The sequence below is a fragment of the Argopecten irradians genome, chromosome 6 (assembly GCF_041381155.1).
Source record: "Argopecten irradians isolate NY chromosome 6, Ai_NY, whole genome shotgun sequence".
Classification (NCBI taxonomy): domain Eukaryota; kingdom Metazoa; phylum Mollusca; class Bivalvia; order Pectinida; family Pectinidae; genus Argopecten; species Argopecten irradians.
The window spans coordinates 42,548,201-42,570,696 of NC_091139.1; the positions used below are offsets into that span (position 1 = coordinate 42,548,201).

The 22,496-nt window shown below is 34.0% G+C and overlaps 1 protein-coding gene across 9 annotated transcripts in view; it reads right to left on the minus strand.

The window, feature by feature from the left end:
- Positions 1-836: 836 nt before the first annotated feature.
- The window catches only part of LOC138325959 (uncharacterized), a 45,468-nt gene continuing 23,808 nt past the window's right edge, over positions 837-22,496 (minus strand). For 5 of the 9 annotated variants that reach the window (XM_069271992.1, XM_069271989.1, XM_069271991.1 and 2 more), the window contains 8 exons: positions 21,194-21,366; positions 19,693-19,719; positions 9,055-9,195; positions 7,491-7,723; positions 4,657-6,719; positions 4,145-4,425; positions 3,548-3,733; positions 837-3,133 (listed from right to left, as the gene is read on the minus strand). In XM_069271992.1, the coding sequence (XP_069128093.1) occupies positions 3,023-3,133; positions 3,548-3,733; positions 4,145-4,425; positions 4,657-6,719; positions 7,491-7,723; positions 9,055-9,195; positions 19,693-19,719; positions 21,194-21,322 (3,171 nt within the window). In that variant the 5' untranslated portion in view covers positions 21,323-21,366 and the 3' untranslated portion in view covers positions 837-3,022. Of the gene's footprint in view, positions 3,134-3,547; positions 3,734-4,144; positions 4,426-4,656; positions 6,720-7,490; positions 7,724-9,054; positions 9,196-15,341; positions 16,002-19,692; positions 19,720-21,193; positions 21,367-21,564; positions 21,756-22,059; positions 22,250-22,496 lie in introns of those variants that run through there. The other 4 variants (XM_069271986.1, XM_069271990.1, XM_069271993.1 and 1 more) reach the window with 4 other exon arrangements.

Genomic DNA, 22,496 nt, shown 5'->3' on the forward strand with positions numbered 1-22,496 from the left:
GAGTGAATTTTTTCGGGATGCAATTAATTAATTTTTCGAAGGTTTATTTTTCTATACACAGAGGTCATTTCGAAGTTCTATTTTACTATACACAGAGGCCATTTCAAAGTTCTATTTTACTATACACAGAGGCCATTTCGAAGTTCTATTTTTTATACACAGAGGACAATTCGACAGTTTATTTTTCAATACAAAGAGGTCATTTCGAATGTCTATTTAACTATACACAGAGGTCATTTCTAATGTCTATTTTTCTGTTCACAGGAGTCATTTCGAAGGTCTATTTTTCTATACACAGAGATCATTTCGGAGGTCTATTTTTCTATACACAGAGGACAATGCCAAGGTTTATTTTTCTATACAAAGAGGTCGTTTTGAAGGTCTATTTTTATACTCAAGGGTCATTTCGAAGGTCTATTTTTCTATACATAGAGGTCATTTCGAAGGTCTATTATTCTATACATAGAGGTCATTTCGAAGGTCTATTATTCAATACACGGACGACATTTCCAAGGTCTTTTATTCTGTACACAGATGTCAATTTGAATGTCTATTTTGCATTTAGTTGGTTGTTCCCTATACGATCTTAATTGAGTGCTCATTTCAATTGATATCTTCTGATATCTAAAAAAATGCGAGACCACCACTTTGCCACGACGTCCACTAATCCTAATGTCATGTGCTTGTTTACTGACGTCGAGTCACGACGTCACAGTGAATTTTTAGTCGATGAAAAAGACTAGTGATATATTCACTTTATATTAATATGTACGTAGGTGACACCACAGGATATCAGGCGAATTATGTGATGAAAATATAATAACAAGACAGAACAATTCTTTTCTACTTTCAGTGTTTTATTTAGACAACAATTCAACAGATTGTTAGGATAAGATAAAAATGAAATTCATGCGAATTATGTAAAATGTATAAATGATCGTCAATAGAAATGACAACCCTTTACGTTATCAAAGTAATAGCTTTGGACGGAACATGATCTAATATACGACAAAACTAAAGAAAAAAAACAATATTCTAACACAGGTTTGTTTTTGTTTTCTATACATCGGTAATCCCCGAATGATCTGCATGATACAAAATCATATATTTTAACAAAAATCACTCGTCTTAGGTGATAAAAAGTATAACTAACTAAAAGTGTGCAATGACCCATATGCTCAATTTGTAAAAGCAGACTAAATAAATAAATACTTAGTAAACCTATCACAGATTGGAATTTTTTTATATACTCTAACAATACGTATGGTTGTGTTATTATCACATTGTCCCAAGAACCGATTTAGCCGTCTCATGACCTTGACCTACCGAAATCTTACAGAAGCTGATTTAGCCCTCCCCCGTGATCTTGACCTTGCTGATCGAACAGACCGTAACGATCGTGTAGACCGGAAACTTCCGGTCCTGGAGTCTGGCAACAATGACAGACTTCCATATTGGGATAATGCAGTCGCCGGTCGAACAAACCGGAAATGCATATGTTTTAGCGCGTGGTGTCGGTCTAATCCTAGATCCTTTGGCGGACCGAAGTCCGTGAGAAAGTCCATCATAACATCTGATAGGAACATCGGTCTCCCGGTATCAGCAATGTTAAAATCCCTCCAAGTAAAATTCCCTGGGCCCAAAGGGCTGAAATATTATGCCAAATAAATGTACATGATTATTTTTTCAATTGATTTTTTTAGTTAATTCAGTTATAGTTTTAAACAGAATTGAATTATCGTATCAATGAAAGGCAAGAAAATATTTCATATAAAACTCATTTCATTTCGACAATGAATATTTTTTCTTTCATTAATACTTTCAGTGGTCACTTGGATTTAAAAAATTCACGTAACACATACCTAAAATATATTTCTATAATGTACTCAATAACTTATCACAGTTGCCTAACAAAAATAAAATACATATATGATATATACATTATATACCAATAACAACATATTTGAAAGGTAGAATGCTTCAATTATCAATCTTTTCCTAATCAAGATCAAGATTCAAAAAGTAATTATTTTGTTTTGTATATCAGGCATTTTGTGAAATTATACAAAGTGAAATTCAAACGCTATAATGGTGTCGTTATGGGTATGAAGTTAGTGATATTGGTACGTCATAGTTTATGTTGATATAATTATAAATGATTTTATTGATGCATTCTACCTTTATTACTGGGCTAGTTTAACAGGTAAGCTTACCTCATAGCAAATACATATATACCTTTCTGGCATTGATTGTATACTATCTCAGTGATGTAAAACTAATGACAGACAAGGCAAGACGAAAGATACCACTGCTGAACTGCTGTAACTATACATTGATCAATCTATATACAGATTAATTACAGTTTCCATATCAATGTGTAATTTTATTAACTTTTCTAAACATATCTTTTTTCTATTTATACTAAGATGAACTATAATGAAAAAAATAGATATGGAAATTACGTTAAACTTCACAAAAATAATATATGATAAAATGAAATATCGTATTTTACATTTTACATTGTATATTTGTAAGATTAAGCAATATTCTCATCATTTTTGACAATGTACAAAGCTAAAATATGACGTATCAATGTTACCCTTTCGACTATTTTGAGTTGATACAAATCGTAATTTAAACTGATATACATCATCATATTTATTAAGTATCATCTCCATATAAGTTTTCTGTTCTATTTATCTCGATTTAATGGTGTCAACTCGGAATAGTCAAAGTAAGGTTTAATGCAAAATTCATTAAAAATATATATAGTGAATTTCATTTAGTAAATGAGCATACCCCAATTTCATTGACTCTTTAGAAAATTTGTTTGATAAAAAAGTTATATTTTTATTGGTTTTTTCATCTGGATTGTCCATACAGTTGTACAGAGCATGTTTTCTAAACTTATTCGTACGTTGGTTGGGGTATACGTGACGTCATTAAGCACGCCGTCAACACGTGACTGGTGAGTCCAGATGTTAGAGCTGTCGTTGTGACCTTGTTGTGACCATAGCTGGAGTTACCGCTTCTTGTTTGGTACTGACTTTGTTTTCTTTGACCCTCCTCCGGCCATGCCGTCCTTGACCTGTGCACCTCCTGTGTTCTCAACCTCTTCAATCATACCTTTAGACTGAAATCATATCGCCAGTCATGTAACTAACAGTATTTTTATTCTTTAATTAAGGTAAAACATTGATAAAATATCTATCAAATAAACATTGACGTTCGGGCAAAATGACTAAGCAAAATCTTAACGCGATAATAATACACATTAAGTCGTCTAAATGTCTTTACTGACAGAAAACGTTCTATTTGACCCACAGTTTGTGCCTTATAAAAACGAAATTGAAAGTAGCAGTATGCTTGTTGACTTTGTCACTACCCGTAATGTTTGTAATAATATTGCATCAAATTATTTACATGTTTGATAAATATTATATTAAAACATCATCAAGCTGTAAATCCACTAAAATGACAGATATAACATAAAAAGAAGTGTTTAAAACAAATATATATTTCTTGAAAGTTGGTATAATTTACTTACCCAGACGTAAAACGTGGCAGCTCCGGCGCTGACGTCACGAATGACCTCCAAGGAGTACGGTTCTATTGCCTTCCGAGCTGCCAAAGCGACATCAAGGAAACAGTCTTTTGGATCAAACTGAGAAATCTTTCTCATTACGGATTCTCTTCCAGTTTTGCCCAAAATTGCTTGACAGTTCTTCCAAACCTGAAATAAGAATGTGATTTGGAACAGAGTATCGAAGAGAGATAGAAATATTATTGAGACAGAGTTAAGTATTCTTTGGAAATAATATCAAAAGCTTTGCTCGCCAAAACTGTTTTTACAATCCACGATAAAATGCACTTCCAACTATTCCTTTTATTCACGCTGAAAAATTCTTTCTTTGTCTTGTTCTAGGGGTAGGTGTTAATATTCTTTCTGTATTTCCGATACTCCGGGGATTAGGATCACATTCTTGAGCAACATCGACCTTTTAAGGGTTCCAATGGTTACGAATGAACGTGATTTTTTAGAGCAAGGATAATGATCAATAACTACATGAGTAAATATTCTGTACTAAAGTGTTTTAAATTCAATCTATCAAATGTGGCAATGTGCTATGATTCCGATACTTACTTTGACGTCCTTCTTCGCGTGACCGAGCAATAAGAAAGTGGCCATGAGAGACTCGTGGACACCACCAGGCGGGTTGCCGTATGTTCGGATTTCAGATACTGTCTTTTGATCCATACTGAGTACGGAATGGCGTAGTTTTTCAATTCTCGCTAGCTGGTCCCTGAGACGGGATGCCATGGCAATTTGGAGATCAAGCAGGTTGTCGTAGTTTGCTTCCCTAGCCCGGGCAATTGCACTGTCAAGTGCTTTAAGGTCTCTTTTGGACGAAGCGGTGTTCAGCTCTACAAGTTCAAAATTGATATTTTTGAAACAGTACTAATGCTACGGAAACGTTTCCTTATATAAAAATTGCTATCCATGTTCATTTCTCTGATGAGTGTTTTTATCTTATTCGGGAGATTCTTTAAGCAACAATCTTATATTGAAAATCAGGTATTTTTTGTTGTTTTGGTTTTTACACACAAAAAAATTTTAATGTCTCAGAAATTAAGTATTTTTTAAAGTACACTTACCTTGTTTGGCTTGCAACAGTTCCAGGAGTCTTTTGGCCTTTATAATAAGTGGGTCTTTATCCATGTCCGTCGGATCTGTCGATTCATAGGCAAAAAGACCTCGTGATAGCAATTCGATGTCCTTTAAGTCCATAGCTCTTTGAATCATTTTCTTAGCCGTTCGTCTGTTCTTCTCTTCGTCTGTCTCCCCATATGAGGCCGTATCTTCCTCTTGTGCCATCCCGAGGTTAGACATCAGAAGTTTCGCGTTGTCCTCAAACAGCTCTGACGCAGGTTTTCTATCCACTTGATACTTTGCTATGTGTTTTATAGTTCTACTGCCTGATTCCCTTTGGTATAAATCTAACATGTATTCGCCATACTCCTGCATTTTTGCATTGAAGAATTTCATCAAATCTTGTTTAACAACCTTGATCTCGTCAGCAGTTGGAAGGTCATTGGCATGTCGTCGTTGATACGAAGCCAGCACCTCGTCGTATCCATGTGGTATAGGGATTAGCACTTCGCTGTCCGAGGTCTGCACGGTCTCCATAATAATTTTACCGTCTTCTGTATCGCTCGACACACTTTTGGAATCATCACCTTTCTCCTTACCAGTGTAGTGTCCAGGAGATGTAACTAGATAACTGTGTGTGTTGTATACCCTTGGGCCTCCGTTCTTCTCTCTGCAGAACACATTCACAGCGTATTCTCCGGCAACTGGTAGGTCACAATCAAATGTCCATTTGCCATTTACTTCTCGTACAACCATACTCATTTGTTTTGCTGCCTCGCCGTCATTGGTATGTAGCTCGAATAGAAGATCTAAATTGTTCTTTGCGATGAAATTCATTTTTAGTTTGTCATCCTTTAAATCTAGCTTTGAGTCTTTGTGACTCATTGCCTTCACCCCCATCACATCGGCAAATGGTTTCTTGCCCAGCCTTCCGTCGATCACATTTGGGAACGGTTTGTTATGAATGTCATTGCTGAGACTCTGTATCAGATAATTGAGGACGTTTTCAGCGTCGCCTTCCTCGCCCTCGTCACTACAGTAAAGCTTTATAGCGTATTCACCTGTTTGTGGAAGGCGAACGCTGACTATAAATTCGCCGTTCTCCTCTCGAACCAGAGCAAACCTGCTTAGCGTTGCCTCGTCAACCATGGTGTTTTTGAGAAGTTGGTGTAGCTGTACATCTTTGTGAGATCCCAGTTTGATATCCACCACGCCATCTTCTGTTTTGATCACTGCATCTTCGTGGGTCTTTGCTGTCAGGCCTGCCTTCTTTGCGTCAGCTCCTGGACCCCAGCCAATAGCGGGGCAGTCAGGAAGAGGTTGGCAGTTCTTTTGCGGCGTCGAACAGTTGATCACATATGTACACGTAAGATCAAAAATATCAGAATCACGAACATCTAAACCAAATATGTCCATCTTGAATTTCCCTTTCATAGGAAAGCGTAAGGCAAATCGAAGTGTTTCTGCTGTGTGTTCATACATGACAAATCTATCCAACACCATATCGGAATTAGATCCAGCACTTCCTTTCGCCTGATACAACATGTATTTGTACCGGAAATGTTCGCTTTCACGGAAAGGTATGTTAAATGATAGCTGAACGGCACCTTCATTTGCATTAAGTAAGCACTGCTGCTCGCTTTCGTCATTGAAAGACATTCCGAGATAGTAGAACCGTTCTCTTATGTACACATGTGTTTCGAATTCCTTTTGTGTAATTTGTTTTTCTAACAACTGCCACTGTGACTCGTCTGGGAAATGAGTCCAGATTAGTTGATCAGGGTTTGGCAGGAAGTAGAATTCGTTAATTCGGTGCTGAGTTTCTCCGTCAGAAGATTCGTCCTCATCATGTGCGATATTTCCATCAGAGTCAATCAGCGTCCATTCTCCAGACTTCTTACCTACCACGCAAGCGGAGGCCCAGAAGGCATCGATGAAACGCCATTCTCCTTTGACATATACGGCATTCCACTGAGCACCCATACTCTTGCGGTCCACTTTACCTCCAACCTCGAATGCGGCACTTTTGTTCATGCCACTGATAATAACACAGGGGATGCCAGCCATTCTGTCAATAAAAATATCTTAACATTATACTTCATTCTTCTGTCATCAAATGCAAGTACATTTTTTTTCTAGATACAGGACATATCCACACTTTGTATGTTCTCTTCGGCAGGTAGGCTTTACGTGTATGACAGTACGTGTTTGTTAAAAACAAATTAAATTCGCGTTACTGTTTGTTTGTTAATCTAAGTGTTACTGCCAATCAACAGATAGGCTAATGCCCTTTAGGGGCAAGGTATTATCTTTAAATTATTAATATAAAGATAAACTGTGGTTTAATTTTAAAATGTAAGCTACAAGGTAGAATCATACGATTACAAAATTACACGATTTTCCATGAGGTGTTCAATATTAAGAGTTTTAAAATATTCTTCATACAAAAATTAAAAAACACAACATCGAATACATTTTTTTTAAGTTCAAATTATAATAATACGTATTTGTCAATACAAGTGTGGATACTTAATACGTGATAGCAAATAATAAATGCGCAGAAGTCTATGGACCTAGATTATTTCAATTTTAACAAATTTCATTTCAAAACAAACCAAGGGCTTTTTCATCAGGTAAAGCCCATTTTAGCCATCTTCAGATAAATCGCTTGATTGCCCCTATATATAGGATAAAAGTTATGAATAAAAACTCCATCAGAACTTTCTTGCTAAACTTTAATGCATTTCACATTTCTATTACATTTTATATTGAAACACGTGTTCTATAATCGTTCATTGAATGCTAACTAGACACTTTTAGAGACCAAATGTGTACTTACTGACATAGACCAGAAACAAGATGAGCATGGTTGCCCAGGTTGTTCTTGATCTTGAGGAAGTACTCGAGGGGGCACTGTTGGGGTGGTTCATCATCTACCACCAGTTCAAATACATTAATTGAGGTTACCCATCGGAAGATTGCCCTCGCTTTGGCCACATCGTCCCAACTATCGTTAGAGGTCAGGTATTTAATGAGTTCCTTGAATGTGCCGACCAGCAAGCTCGTTGGCGCCTGCAAGCAAAAATTTCAGAGTAAAATTACAAAACAAAAATGTAATATTATAGTGCTAGACATCTGTATATACACAGACACGTGAAACCTTACTCTCGATACTTAAAAAGTGTTTTGTACTGAAAAATAATGATTCACTGTTTTAGAGGCGAATACAGTTTTAGTGGTTTTAGATAAAAAGGGATAAATACGTTTCAGTGGATCTGATTTTTTTTTCTTTCTAAATATATTTTTATTCAGTAATCAGCAAATACTGATACATATGCAACATTCTTATTTCATTCTCTCATAATTTATGAATTACTATTTTGTATCAATATTAATTAATATTTGTATAAATATTACATTTTGGAATCTCACCCTTTCGCTCATATAGTAGTACTGAGTTCTGTCATTCAATAATCCATTAGTCTTTCAATTCCATAGATTGTTTCTGTCAATTTCACCACACACTTCAATGTTTTACATACAGCCTTCTTAAATTTCGCAGAAAATCACACATTTTGGAATCTCACCCTTTCACTCATTTAATAGCATTGAGTTCTGTCATTCAACATTCCTTTATTTTTTCATTCCCTTGATTTTTTTTCTGTCAATTTCACCACACACTTCATTATTTTACATACAACCTTCTTAAATGTAACAGAAAAAAAGTAAAATATATAATTGACCATATTTAACTAGCTATTTAGAAGTAATTTTAAGGCCTTTATTAAAACAATGATTACAGGATTTTTAATAATATTTGTACATGTAAGTAAATTATCTGCTTTAAGTTTCAGTTGTTTTTTTTATCTCGTTCACTACAGAATCTGCGTTTTGTTCCTCATTTTCAAATTTCTTTAGATTCCTTGCTTTCCAAATTTGCCATTTAGTGTTGAATATTACAAAATTACACCATTTATTTATATGATCCGCATAACTACAGATTCCGAAAATTCTCTGATTTGATTTTTTTTTGCAATTTGTTCAACAAGGACCAAACCAATGTGCTGCTAAATCGCGAACAAATAGCGACACATCTATGAAGTGAATGAAAAGTTAATCTACTTCGTGTATGACTTGATAATGTTGTTCCGAACCAAACGTATCCATCCCTTCGAGGTTGTATACCATAGCTATTCACTCAATCATCTGAGTAGCGCTCTTAATTGTTATTGAGTATCAGAGGAAATCAAACAATGGTCACTGAATCTATAAATAATAATGGTGTTTCTTTTCTTGTTCAGTTCTTTGTATAGCCACGTACATGTGTTGAACAAATTCTAGTTATCATTGATCACAAGTGTTGGTAGCTGAGTTAGATGATATAGTTGATGGCCGATCCATACCTTGAGTACGTAATCCTCAACATGTCTGTAATCTTCTTTGACATACACCTCGTCCTTTGTCTTTGTGGAGGGGACAGGGGGAGGTAACTTCGTTTTCTTTATTTGATCATCTTCATTACCGGCAGCCGGTGTTCTAGATCCCTACAATGTATCGGTACATAGTCGTTATCTCTGACAGACAATATCACATTAAGTTTGTAACAATTAGCAATATTTCCTCACAATTAACCACAAAATGTCATAATTTATGCAAGCAAGCACAACGTTTTTAAATTTGTGAAATAAAAATTTAAGTGTTCCCGTTTATCTATGATAAACTATTATAGAAATTGACGAAACTTTTCTTGTCGTGTTCTGTAGAAGATATAAGCGGTTATATCTGGCTGTATTGGTTAAGACGAATCAATGCCTATTATAGTTTTACATAAAATAGATATACTTAACTGACAATTCTAGTTTCAACAAAGAACGCTCTGAAATGTAACTTTATACCACAAATGTATATACGTCACGTCATAAATGTGCAAATGATACCAAAGATAACGGAAGCGGTGCTATACGAAGTGTAGACGTGCAAAATACCATGCATGCATATCTGATTATGCATTGTTGATTAAAATGTTAATAAACTTGACTCATATATTTGTAAATATATTAAATAAGCTACCTAGCGGCAATCTAGTCACTTGGGTAAGTTCATGTTTGAAATTATTTTAAATGAAAGGGAGGTTACCTTTAAACAAAAGACGAATCAGAGACAAATAATCTACAAGCCTACAATGTGTTTATTGTTTTGCTGTCAATACAACGGACTGTAGATAGGATATTTACAAAAGTTAAAATAGGATTTATTTATTTTTTTGAATAAAATTTGCTGAAATTGAAATATTTACAAAGTTTTAAATGTTGTTTTAGTACATCTGTGAAAGCACAAAGTCATAGAGCAAAATGAAATTCGTTTGTACGATAGCAGCATGGGCAAAAATCCAAAAGAAACGATAAGTCTGACATCTTTTGAATGGAAGATGTTTGATTGGATATATCTGAATCCCTAAAGTTGATAGATAATTTGAATTGATTTTTATTTGAATAAATGTAAAACTAGGAAATATGCATCGCTTTTTTACAATTGAACTAGTTCATTTAAAAATGCTTGGTGTATTTATTAAAAATGAATGGCGTATTTATCATATTTCTCAGAAATGAATGACTTATTATCAACACCTCCTTTCTAGAGATAAATCCCCTGCATAACTAACATATTCCATAGTTGACAATAGTTCAAAGACTAAAACTATTGCATTTATTATGTAATATTTACAGTTTGCACTGACATGGACTCAATAACCATGCTTTCTATTATAATCATTATCAGTGTATAATGATAGTACAACACGTGCAGCGATTCTATTGTTACACTGTTATTGTTAATAGTCGCTGGTGTAGCAACGTGGGGTCATGCCCCCACTTTTGGTGGGAACATATGAATGACTATTCCGATCAGCTGTTCAATCGAATTAGTTGACGATGACGGTAGAGAAAAAAATATGGTTATTTTAATGAAAAATTTGCAACTTTAGCGAAAATAAATTATATGAATTTGCGTGAAAAACTGTAAATATAAGGAATAGGTTTTGACTTTGTTGAGGTTATGGGGGTATAATGATAATGGAGCCCGTGTAAATTTTATGTAACTCGGCTTCGTCGGGGTTACATGATTTACACGTGCTCCATTGTCATTATACCCTCATAACCACAACAAAATAAAAATCTATTCCTTAAATCATAAACATAAAACCTTGTATTTAACATACAACACAAAGAAGGGCCACACCGTGCTACTAGTCATTCATTTTATAAAGATGACAGCGACTTTTGTCGTAAAAAGCAAATGTCAATTTAAGTGAATCGTAGCAGAAAGTAACGTGCGGTATAATCAATTTGTCTGAAGTGTTTATCTGAATAAGACTGGGTACAATAACCGACAGTCTATGTATAAAACGTGTCTGAAAAACCTGTGTCACCACACGTACCGATCAGAGTTCGAGTGATATGACGTAATCAATGAAGACAGTTTTACTAATGAGTCCTTATCTTCTTGCTTTGTACACCTATCTGCCAGAAGAACGAAATCTAACACAAACAAATCCTTCAGATTTTGAGCCTTTCTCCGCACGTATAGTGTAATATAAATTAATTGTGTGTATTGTTCCGTAGGTATAGTGTAATATAAATTGTTGTGTGTATTGTTCCGTAGGTATAGTGTAATATAAATTGATTGTGTGTATTGTTCCGTAGGTATAGTGTAATATAAATTGATTGTGTGTATTGTTCCGTAGGTATAGTGTTATATAAATTAATTGTGTGTATTGTTCCGTAGGTATAGTGTAATATAAATTGATTGTGTGTATTGTTCCGTAGGTATAGTGTAATATAAATTGTTGTGTGTATTGTTCCGTAGGTATAGTGTAATATAAATTGTTGTGTGTATTGTTCCGTAGGTATAGTGTAATATAAATTGATTGTGTGTATTGTTCCGTGGTGTAGGTGTGTAAGTGTAATATAAATTGATTGTGTGTATTGTTCCGTAGGTATAGTGTAATATAAATTGATTGTGTATTGTTCGTATAATTGTGTGTATGTTCGTAATAATAAATTAATTGTGTGTATTGTTCCGTAGGTATAGTGTAATATAAATTGATTGTGTGTATTGTTCCGAAGGTATAGTGTAATATAAATTGATTGTGTGTATTGTTCCGTAGGTATAGTGTAATATAAATTGAATTGTGTGTATTGTTCCGTAGGTATTGTGTAATATAAATTGATTGTGTGTATTGTTCCGTAGGTATAGTGTAATATAAATTATATGTGTATTGTGTGTATTGTTCCGTAGGTATTGTGTAATATAAATTGATTGTGTGTATTGTTCCGAAGGTATAGTGTAATATAAATTGATTGTGTGTATTGTTCCGTAGGTATAGTGTAATATAAATTGATTGTGTGTATTGTTCCGTAGGTATAGTGTTATATAAATTAATTGTGTGTATTGTTCCGTAGGTATAGTGTAATATAAATTGATTATGTGTATTGTTCGTAGGTATAGTATAGTATAGTATATATAAATTGATTGATTATGTGTATTGTTCCGTAGGTATAGTGTAATATAAATTGATTGTGTGTATTGTTCCGTAGGTATAGTGTAATATAAATTAATTGTGTGTATTGTTCCGTAGGTATAGTGTAATATAAATTGATTGTGTGTATTGTTCCGTAGGTATAGTGTAATATAAATTGATTGTGTGTATTGTTCCGTAGGTATAGTGTAATATAAATTGATTGTGTGTATTGTTCCGTAGGTATAGTGTTATATAAATTAATTGTGTGTATTGTTCCGTAGGTATAGTGTAATATAAATTGATTGTGTGTATTGTTCCGTAGGTATAGTGTAATATAAATTGATTATGTGTATTGTTCCGTAGGTATAGTGTAATATAAATTGATTGTGTGTATTGTTCCGTAGGTATAGTGTAATATAAATTGATTGTGTGTATTGTTCCGTAGGTATAGTGTAATATAAATTGATTGTGTGTATTGTTCCGTAGGTATAGTGTAATATAAATTGATTGTGTGTATTGTTCCGTAGGTATAGTGTAATATAAATTGATTGTGTGTATTGTTCCGTAGGTATAGTGTAATATAAATTAATTATGTGTATTGTTCCGTAGGTATAGTGTAATATAAATTGTTGTATGTATTGTTCCGTAGGTATAGTGTAATATAAATTAATTGTGTGTATTGTTCCGTAGGTATAGTGTAATATAAATTGATTATGTGTATTGTTCCGTAGGTATAGTGTAATATAAATTGATTATGTGTATTGTTCCGTAGGTATTGTGTAATATAAATTGATTGTGTGTAGTGTTCCGTTGGTATAGTGTAATATAAATTGATTGTGTGTATTGTTCCGTTGGTATAGTGTAATATAAATTTATTGTGTGTTTGTTACCGGACTTTAGCTGAGCCACTGTTGTCTAGCCATGGACGTTTGTATTGTTGTCGTGAAATTCAAGTTTCGAAGTCTGCTATCAATAACATGGGAAGTAAGAGAAATAAATACCCACTCTCTAAAACATGTTTTTCTGGTGTGTACTATCAACAATATACAAGTACTTTTATTGATAATGCACATAATAAGCAAGGCAATAAATTTTAAAAAAATAAACAAAAAACATGTTCCCAGTTACAAATAAATACTGAAGTTGCTTTTAAAAACCATCACTACAAGACAGTCAAAAAGATGATATTTACATCATCATCACAATTCAAGATGAAAGTAAGTATTTAAATAATCACATATTATGAACGTTATATAATCATTTCTAGATATTTCAGATGATGTACTGTTAACCAACTCATTTTCGCGGTCACTTCATTTCGCAATTTGATGTCGAAGCATGATTTCGCAAAGATTTAATTCCGCAACCTAAAATTACGGAGGTCTTCGTTACCTGTATTTGAAATAGTTTTGCGGAGAATTATTTTCGCGATGTCTTTTTGCCCGTGAAATCCGCGAATTTTAATCGCCCGCGAAACTAAGTAAGCAGTAAAACCTTGTAAGTTCAAAAACAACTTTTCATTGGCTGTTGAGTAGTAGAACAGCGTTGTTTAGATCAATAAGAAGACCCGAGTTAGATTTTCCGATCTAGCTAGAATAGATAAGGGATAACGGATCAGCTCCCTTTGAAACCAGTCCCCTCGTATGAATCCCTAGCATGTTACAATATAAACAAACAAGCTTACTGATGTAATTTAATACATATGGTTATTAATTGTTGCTCCATAACGGACTTTTGAAATGTACACATTCGTTGAAGTTTGTTTAAACTTTAAACTTTATTTTTGTTGACTCTATAATATATATTCACATGAAGGCGAATAAAAATAGACAAAGCAGGTTTCATGAAACATGGAAATCATGAATATGTAGAAGCATTCGATCTGCAGATATCGTTATTGATTCTTGTGTTAACATCACCAGCATTGACGGTTAGATAAATACAGAAATATCCCAATCAATGAAGGTAAACTTGTACGAATAGCGTGAAGTACAGTAAGAAAACATAATTTGTATCACAGACTATACCTATTAATATAGAATATTTACAACAATAGAATGAAATGTCAATTCGTATATTACATGTTCGGAAGTATTGTTTAAGATAGAGGAGGAAAACCGGAGTACTCGGAGAAAAAACCACCCACTACCGGTCAGCAACGGCCCCACATGGGTTTTGAACTCGCGACCAAGAGGTGGAGAGCTTGTGGTAATATGTCGAGACATCTTAACCACTCGGCCACCGAGGCCCCTAAGTCTGAAGTACGCTAATTTATATATTTTGTAATATGTTCTTGATGTAAAGTTTTATCAAAATTTTGAATAAATATCAAAGGCAAATTGCCTATTTTATCTCTCATTATACTCTCAGTGCGCCTCTGTTATCAAGTAAGCATGTATCGAAATCATGAACACCAACATGTTCCGTCTTTGCATATTACAGATTTAGCTCCCTTGCGGGTAGGTATCGATTCTTGTGTCATTATTGTATGAGCGCAATTCACGTCGTTTTCTCCGAAAAAATACGACTTTAAGCTCGCAAACACAAAATACCTACCCGCAAGTGCAGATAACTCTGTAATATGCAAATACAGAACATAGATCTAAGTCAACAGTACAAACATGTGTATGAAAGTATGCCATGAAATCACAAATTAACAAGAACAACATTGACAACAAAGTATAAACACGAACTACATAAAAATAACATAGATTAACATTAGGATTACTAACACGATAAACATAATAAAACATAGTCTGTGTTTACCTAATGAAGAAAGGAAATATTTGAGACAACAAAAAGTGAATGACTTTTTCTAAAAATACTAAAAGAAATCAATTTCAGAGAAAACTAATAAATTATGTATTCATTATTGCGTAAATCTGTGTTTTCAGAAAAAAGACGAAATTATTCAGTTTGGAAAACTTTCTTAATCCCCAAAATAGATCTGATATTTCAAATCAGTTTCATCGTCATGGAAAGCATTTGCGTTAGGATTAAAACAAATTTCATAATATAACACTTTGATATAGATTTGAACGAAACATCAAAACAAGATTAGATGATAGCTATATTTATGGCCATAAAGTATCAAGACTTATAAAGTGATATTAGTACATTCATCATTTCAACTATTTCTAAATTTTGGCATGTTTCATTCACGAAATATACCTCGGAGTCCTCTCCACATGAGTCGTCCGTATAATCAGAGTCACTATCAGCCATTGTTCCGAAGGACACCTAACACACTGATTGTATCTACCTGCCGTGATACTGTATATATGTTTGATAAATCCAAATAGTGTCTGGTCGGCCAATAACGATTTTTTTTCTTGAAATTTTATATAGCTGATACCAGGCGGTCGATAGCTTGAACAGGAATTTCCCATTAAAGCCCAGTTTTCTATCGACCTATGTATCAACGCTAGTAATTCTAAACCACTCTTAATGTTCCATCTAACAAATCACACACAGACTGTGTTTATCTTGTGACATAAATTCAATGCTACCATTTATACATTTTTTTTGTTTGATTAGTTTAACGTCCTATTAACAGCCAGGGTCATTTAAGGACGTGCCAGGTTTGTTGGTGGAGGAAAGCCGGAGTACCCGGAGGAAAACCACCGACCAGCGGTCAGTACCTGGCAACTGCCCCACATGGGATTCGAACTCGCAACCCAGAGGTGGAGGGCATGTGGTAATATGTCGGTACATCTTAACCATTCGGCCACCGCGGCCCCAACCATTTATACAATAATGAGGTAAACAACGGTTATATTTATTTGAAAGATCGCATCTATATCAATATCGAATAGCGTCTACTGTATTTGTATTATAAAGCAATTTTATAATCGGAGAGTTTGATTAAAATCATAATAATAAACAGAACATTCCCTTAGGTTTGGGGAATCAAAACTTGATTCGATGGTAAACCCCCGGAAATGACCACTTAACAGATTACACTACTTGACTACTTCATGGTAAAATACTTTGCTTACGTCAGGTGAAAGATAGTTTAGGAAGATACTCTTTTGTATTTCATGTTTTGTTTCATTGGGATGGGGAACTCAATCTTACTCTGCAGACATCTAAAAGTCTACTTTCATTACCTTAACTAGGAGCTGAGATGAAAATAAATTCTGGGAAAACCTAGTATGTGTTGTGCTTTATAGTGATGCTAGTTATTTAAACATAAACATAAATATTGTCCATACTCGGACGCGAAAAGACTTATTATACCAAATTATTAGCAAACTTACCGCATCCGCCATTGTCAAAAATAAGTACACGAGTTTTGTACAAGCCTTGTATAACCGTAAGTGTATAGATATCCTTAATCCCAACCACAAATATGAAATTTTGATGTCGTGGGGAGACCGTCTGCATATGTAGGAGACGCTAGTAACATCAAATAGAAAGAAACCGCAATGGCCAGAAAAGGATATGGTTTATGTCAATCAATACTAATTAGAATTTTGCAAAGATTTTTTAGTGGCGGATGAGATTGTAATTAGAATTAGGACAATAGATTTGACCGAGGTTCTGATGAACATCTAAACAAACAACTTCAGTGGTTGCCGACGGACAAAGGTCTTCGATCCTACCTGTCGAGCGTTAAAATTATCACGGATTTCCTCATGATACCATAGTATTGAAAGCACAGTCCCAGAAAACGATGATGGCCTTTCGAACTAATCAATCGGGACAAATATTCCATAGATAAAGGAAAATAAATCGATGAAACTTCAAACGAGCGCAATCCTTCAGAATGAATGTCATATAAGATTAATTCATAATAAAGAAAACAAATTTTGATATGCATACCTACACTTGTTTTTCTGTATGTGTTTAAAGCTGAGTATAGGATTAATCATTTGAGTTCCATTGGTATCAACAATATTTAATTATTCTTCAATTTGATTTGATGTTTGTTTGTTTCAATTGTTTATTAGCAAATACTATATCCAACACTGATAATTCAATACCTGTTTCATCGACGAAGTAACCTTCACTATTTTGGTCAACACAAGTATATTATGTTATTTTCAATGGTCGGTGAAGTAATGTTTCAGACATTATCAGGTTATATTAATGGTTTTGTGTGAGTTTATAAAAATCATGAAAAAATGTTAACTATTCATAGGTCAATTTGCATCAAATATTACCTCCGACATATCTCGTTTAAAAGAAAACCGTCAATTATAAAATCAAGTATGCCATGTTTCATATAATGTTATAATCATCTTACTAAAACAGAGTATTTTATCGGTATGTTAGGAACATGTCTTTTCTGAACAAGTGTTTTAAGATTCAAAATATGACATTATAAAGCATTATTAACATATAGAAAAATGACAAGACAGAATCGTAAAATGATTTTACGAAATAAAGAATTTAGCTAAAACTATTAAGGAGTGGCACATGTTTTGAGAGTAATTTGAAATTTCTTAACGGTACATAAACATGCTGAGGGCGATGAACAAATGTATTGCTTGATAAGTGAATCGTTTAAAATGACTTTAAATTGTGACAACACCGAAATCGAATTTAAATCAACCGTGACCATCACGTCAAGCCTGGCGTCATTGTTATAAAACTTCAGGTAAATAATAACAATGGTTCTTATAACAATATATCAGATGCAGGCAAGGAAATCTTCACAGTAACAACATATTTTCTCAACCAGGTTTTAAACATAATAAACATTTCTAAACTGTCGCACAAATATTTTCTGTCTGGTTAAATATTAAGGGAATAACAAAAACGAAAATCAGCGCGTTTACCGACGAGTGGATTTAACAAATCTGGCCAGTTTCGACTTGCCGCCTTTATCGATGTAAACATATACTTTAATGCATGAATCGTGACTGAAGCTACGTCTGGCTGCCCATACAGGAAAACACGATCCTTTTAATAACTGACAAATTTGTTTCTTCTGTACAATATACTTTAGAATTAGTTAACACCGTCTATGTTTAAAGCAAGCGCTTACCAATCACTTACCAACCCAGTATTGATATCCGCTACTATCATGTGTACTAGTAACGTCCGATTTTACATACGCTTTATAAAATTGGTCATATTTTCCTCAGCTTATATCAATGAAATGTAAGATATTCGGAAAACAAAAAAAACGGTCCCAATCAATTCTTTTCTTGAATATTTGATTTCACGATTTTACCTCTTCAAGCATTATCTCGTGTATATTTTCACAAGCAGAGTTATACGAATAACTCGAGAATTCAAAATTATTAACACAGATTATTTTGAAACTTCATTGAGGTGTCGTTTTCGCAGAAGTAATCTGGAGTGATTTGAATTCCTGGTCAATTTTCAAGAAAAGAAAATCCTTCCCGTAAATCCTTAGCAAAGTATATTAAATGATTTACTGTAGTTTTCTTTGTCTTTTGACGCCTGATATTTGTATTGTTTTACATTCAAAAGATAAGATAACCTTTCACATTTATACACCTTTACAATCATATCGTGTATTGATATTATCGGATTTGATATGTTACAAATGTAGGACCATTGCGCCAATATCAGACTCAAGCATGAAGATGTATAATACACTGGCACACTAGCATATATATCTATTGTAGATAGTAGATAATATCTCATACTGCGTTACTGCAACACAATTATGTAAGTTCTACTTTATCTAACCTGCCATTTTAAGAACCTCTGCAGGAAAATTTTTTCTAGCCAATTAAGTTAAAGTTAGCTTACATTAACCTATGTGCACAACTTGTACAAACCAGAAACACCACTGTTGATAATTGTGCACTGTCTTGTTAAATGTGCGGACACCTTAATTCCAAAATTAGAAGAGATAGCATTTGTTTTCTGGTATAAGGTAGGCTAACAGCCAGATGACAAGCAAAGGGAAGCCTGTTTATAAGAAGTGAGAACACGAAAAGTATCTGAAAGGTAATCAAAGAGGTTATTAGGACATGGGAATTGGTGATCGGTGGGAGTAAAACTTAAAAACGTTGGGAAAAATTATTTTTAGAAGCTGGATAGAACTGACACAACTGAATGATATGTATGAGCAAATGTTATAATATACGTTGTTATGGGATTGTATGAAAACGAATGCTTCCTCTGTGTACGTAATTAATTTAACCTTTCCGTGGTGTAGGTTTCTTTACTCTTGTGAGCTGATAGCATTAGTAACATCAATAATTTGTGCATTAAAGGTTTTCTCGTAAATCCCTGACGTTAAACTCAAAAATCGTGATGAAACAATCAAAACCCACACACATAAGAAGATAATTCTGAATTCTACAGTGACTAATAGTGTATATTTCATCTTAAATCTGGTTTTATATTAATGTTTGTGAATGTGTACAGCAAATATTATTTCCTTAGTCGTTGTTGCTGTTAAACATGCTATCTTGATTTGTGTTTTCACACAAAACATACTGTAAAAAGCCAATATGGTGTCGATCAATAAAAGTATAAATATATTATCAGTGTAGCTGTTACTACTGCGGTGTTATCTTTAGTAGTCAGGCCTTACCTGTTGTCCATTGTCTTGGTTCGTTACCTGTACACATCGAGTACACATATATATTGGAATTGACAAACAGGGCATTTGTTCAGTGTTTATAATAAAAACCCTATAAGATTGATAAGTTGGAAATTTTACATCACTTATATCCATCTGTTGGACTAAGAAATATCCAGGCACAATTTTACCGACGTGGAACCTTGTTTAATGGAAATAATTGCTAAAATGGTAGAAAGTATTTTTGAAATTCAAACGAATCCATAAAACTTTTCTATGGGAAATGTAATTCCAAATCTATGTGATGATCGTTTCTTGTTATTATCACCTTCCTAAGACACAGTCTAATGTGTTTAAAACTCCGTGCAAACTTACACAACCTATCAACGTAATATTCACCCTCACCACTTAGAGCTATTATCTAAATTTGTAATAAAACCTTAATCCATCGAGTAAAGACATTCATTTTAGAGACATGAACATTCACCCTCCTCAATTTTAAAGTTTAATAAATACTTCCCATTCATCCGTACATCTCCCTCAGTAGTACCAAAGTTTATATCATTCCATACCATAGGTATGTACTGTGTCTACAATTTTGCTCCGACGAAGTGATTTTAAGGCTCAGTTTCTTACCTTTAACCCTGTCCATTACACATATTCTTTATCTCGCCTCTTATCATTTTAGCACTTAGAATTAAAGTGCAATTTACTTTTCACTACCTGTTTGTGTATGCGAGTGAAAATTCTGGGAATCTTCGGCAAAGTAATTTTTTAATCTAAGACGTAATTATTCAGTAAATAACATGCACTGAAATGGATCAAAGTTGTGCATTACAGAAAAAATAAACAGAATATTTAGGGCTACAATGAAAAACAAAACATAAGAATACCAAAAATAGATTTACAATGTGTATACGCATGCTACACCATTCATCATACAACAGCGGGGTGCATTTCACATGAGTTCTTCCAAGCATTGCTTCGGGGCTACAAAACTCACCTCGTATTACCTATATTAGCTGATAGAGCAAGGGTTAATAACAAGGTAAGTAAAAAATACGTATATCTGTAACATCACGTAGTAGCAGTATGATGGTCCATGTTGTCATTGAATGTTTTGAAAGCCGAAAAGCTTTGATTGTCATCGGTTTTTTTATTTTTCAATATATTGCATTGTTCCTCTTATGTGGCATCGTATTAAATACTAGTAAATTTTCCTGACTTGTATTTTGAAGCCTTTTACTGATTTTCTTTTTTCAAATTTGTTTTACAGACTACAGAAAACCAAGCATTTGGTGAAAGGATGGACATTGAGCATATGAAATACATTATATTGTCCCTAATCGAATGAATGATAATGAAAAAATAAGAAGTCACCTCTGTAGGTCTAACAGTGTAATGCTGTAAGATCGTCATTGTTATCTGGGAACTACTATAGATTAAAGACTGATGTATCCAAAGGATCTAACAACTATCTTGTAACATAAACCTAGCGGATGGAAGAACTCACAGGGGCAGCAGAACGAGGTGTGCGATCTACTTGAGGTGCCTTGGCCGAGCCGTTCAGAGCTGTCTTGCCTACATTTGGGGAGGTGGCGGGGCGCTGCTCTGCTTTCGCCGAGCTGCTTCCTGATCCCATTATGTCTGTTCACGTGTGGATGATGGTTTACATTACTTCCTGATCTGAAAGTTAAAATAAAAATTACACTCTCTGTTAATTGTATTGATCAAAATGACAAGCAACAGATTCCGAAATAGACACGTAGCAACAACTGAAACCATTACATCCCTTCCTTAAGAGTATTATGATTTTCTATATTTACATTGTAATACATCAATTAATATAAAGTGAATAGAAACAATGTGTGTATAGGAACTTACCGATTATGCACATTATATATCCATGCCACTTACATATTAAATACATCATAATCCAAAAGAAAGTTTGACAATCCGAACTCTAAAGTACAGTTTACTGTTAACGTTTCGACCGTTCAATCACTGCGACGTTTTACTGTTTAAATGGTCCTGATACGAGACATGATCTCCTGTCTATGAAATGGTATGTGTATACCTCATTGACGCCCACTGTTTACAATTTACCGATACTTCAAGCCAGTTAACGCATGTCTTTGATGTATATATATAGAGAGAACTATATATCCTGGTTATTACGCTTCTATATTCGGGATACACAGAAATAAGGTTTAAATAGATATTAAATATACTATCCACTTTGTAGGCATTTAATAATGGCGAGTATTTCGTCGTCAATTTAACACCATCACTAAGCATGCTACACGGTTAATAACCTTTTTACCTGACCGCTATTTATGTGTTCACAATATTAATAGAGTTGACTGCATCTATACCTACCTTAAGTTCTGTTATCTTTCCAAATTAGAAAATAATTGGGTTACGAGCATGAAAAGGCATTCTTAAATATCCATCTATGTTATGAATGTCTAGAACACACACAGGTATATATCTACATTTCCTCGCCATAAAAGTGAGCTTATCCAACAGAACAATTATGAAAACAGTAATCGGGTGTATTGTTCCGCCTGTCAATGTACTTGTAAACTTATCTTTAACACGTGACCAAGATAGCCTTGTTTGTCGCAAGCCTCTAGGAACAGAGTAAATAGACGGTCTGAGTCCATGTTAGCACGACATTGTCTGTGTATTAAACATAAATAAAGTAAATTGATAATGCAACCTTTTATGTATTAATGGAGAAATGTCCGATAAAACATAACTTTACTAATGTATATTATTGATTGATTTCGTATGAATTCAACAGTGTGTTGCTT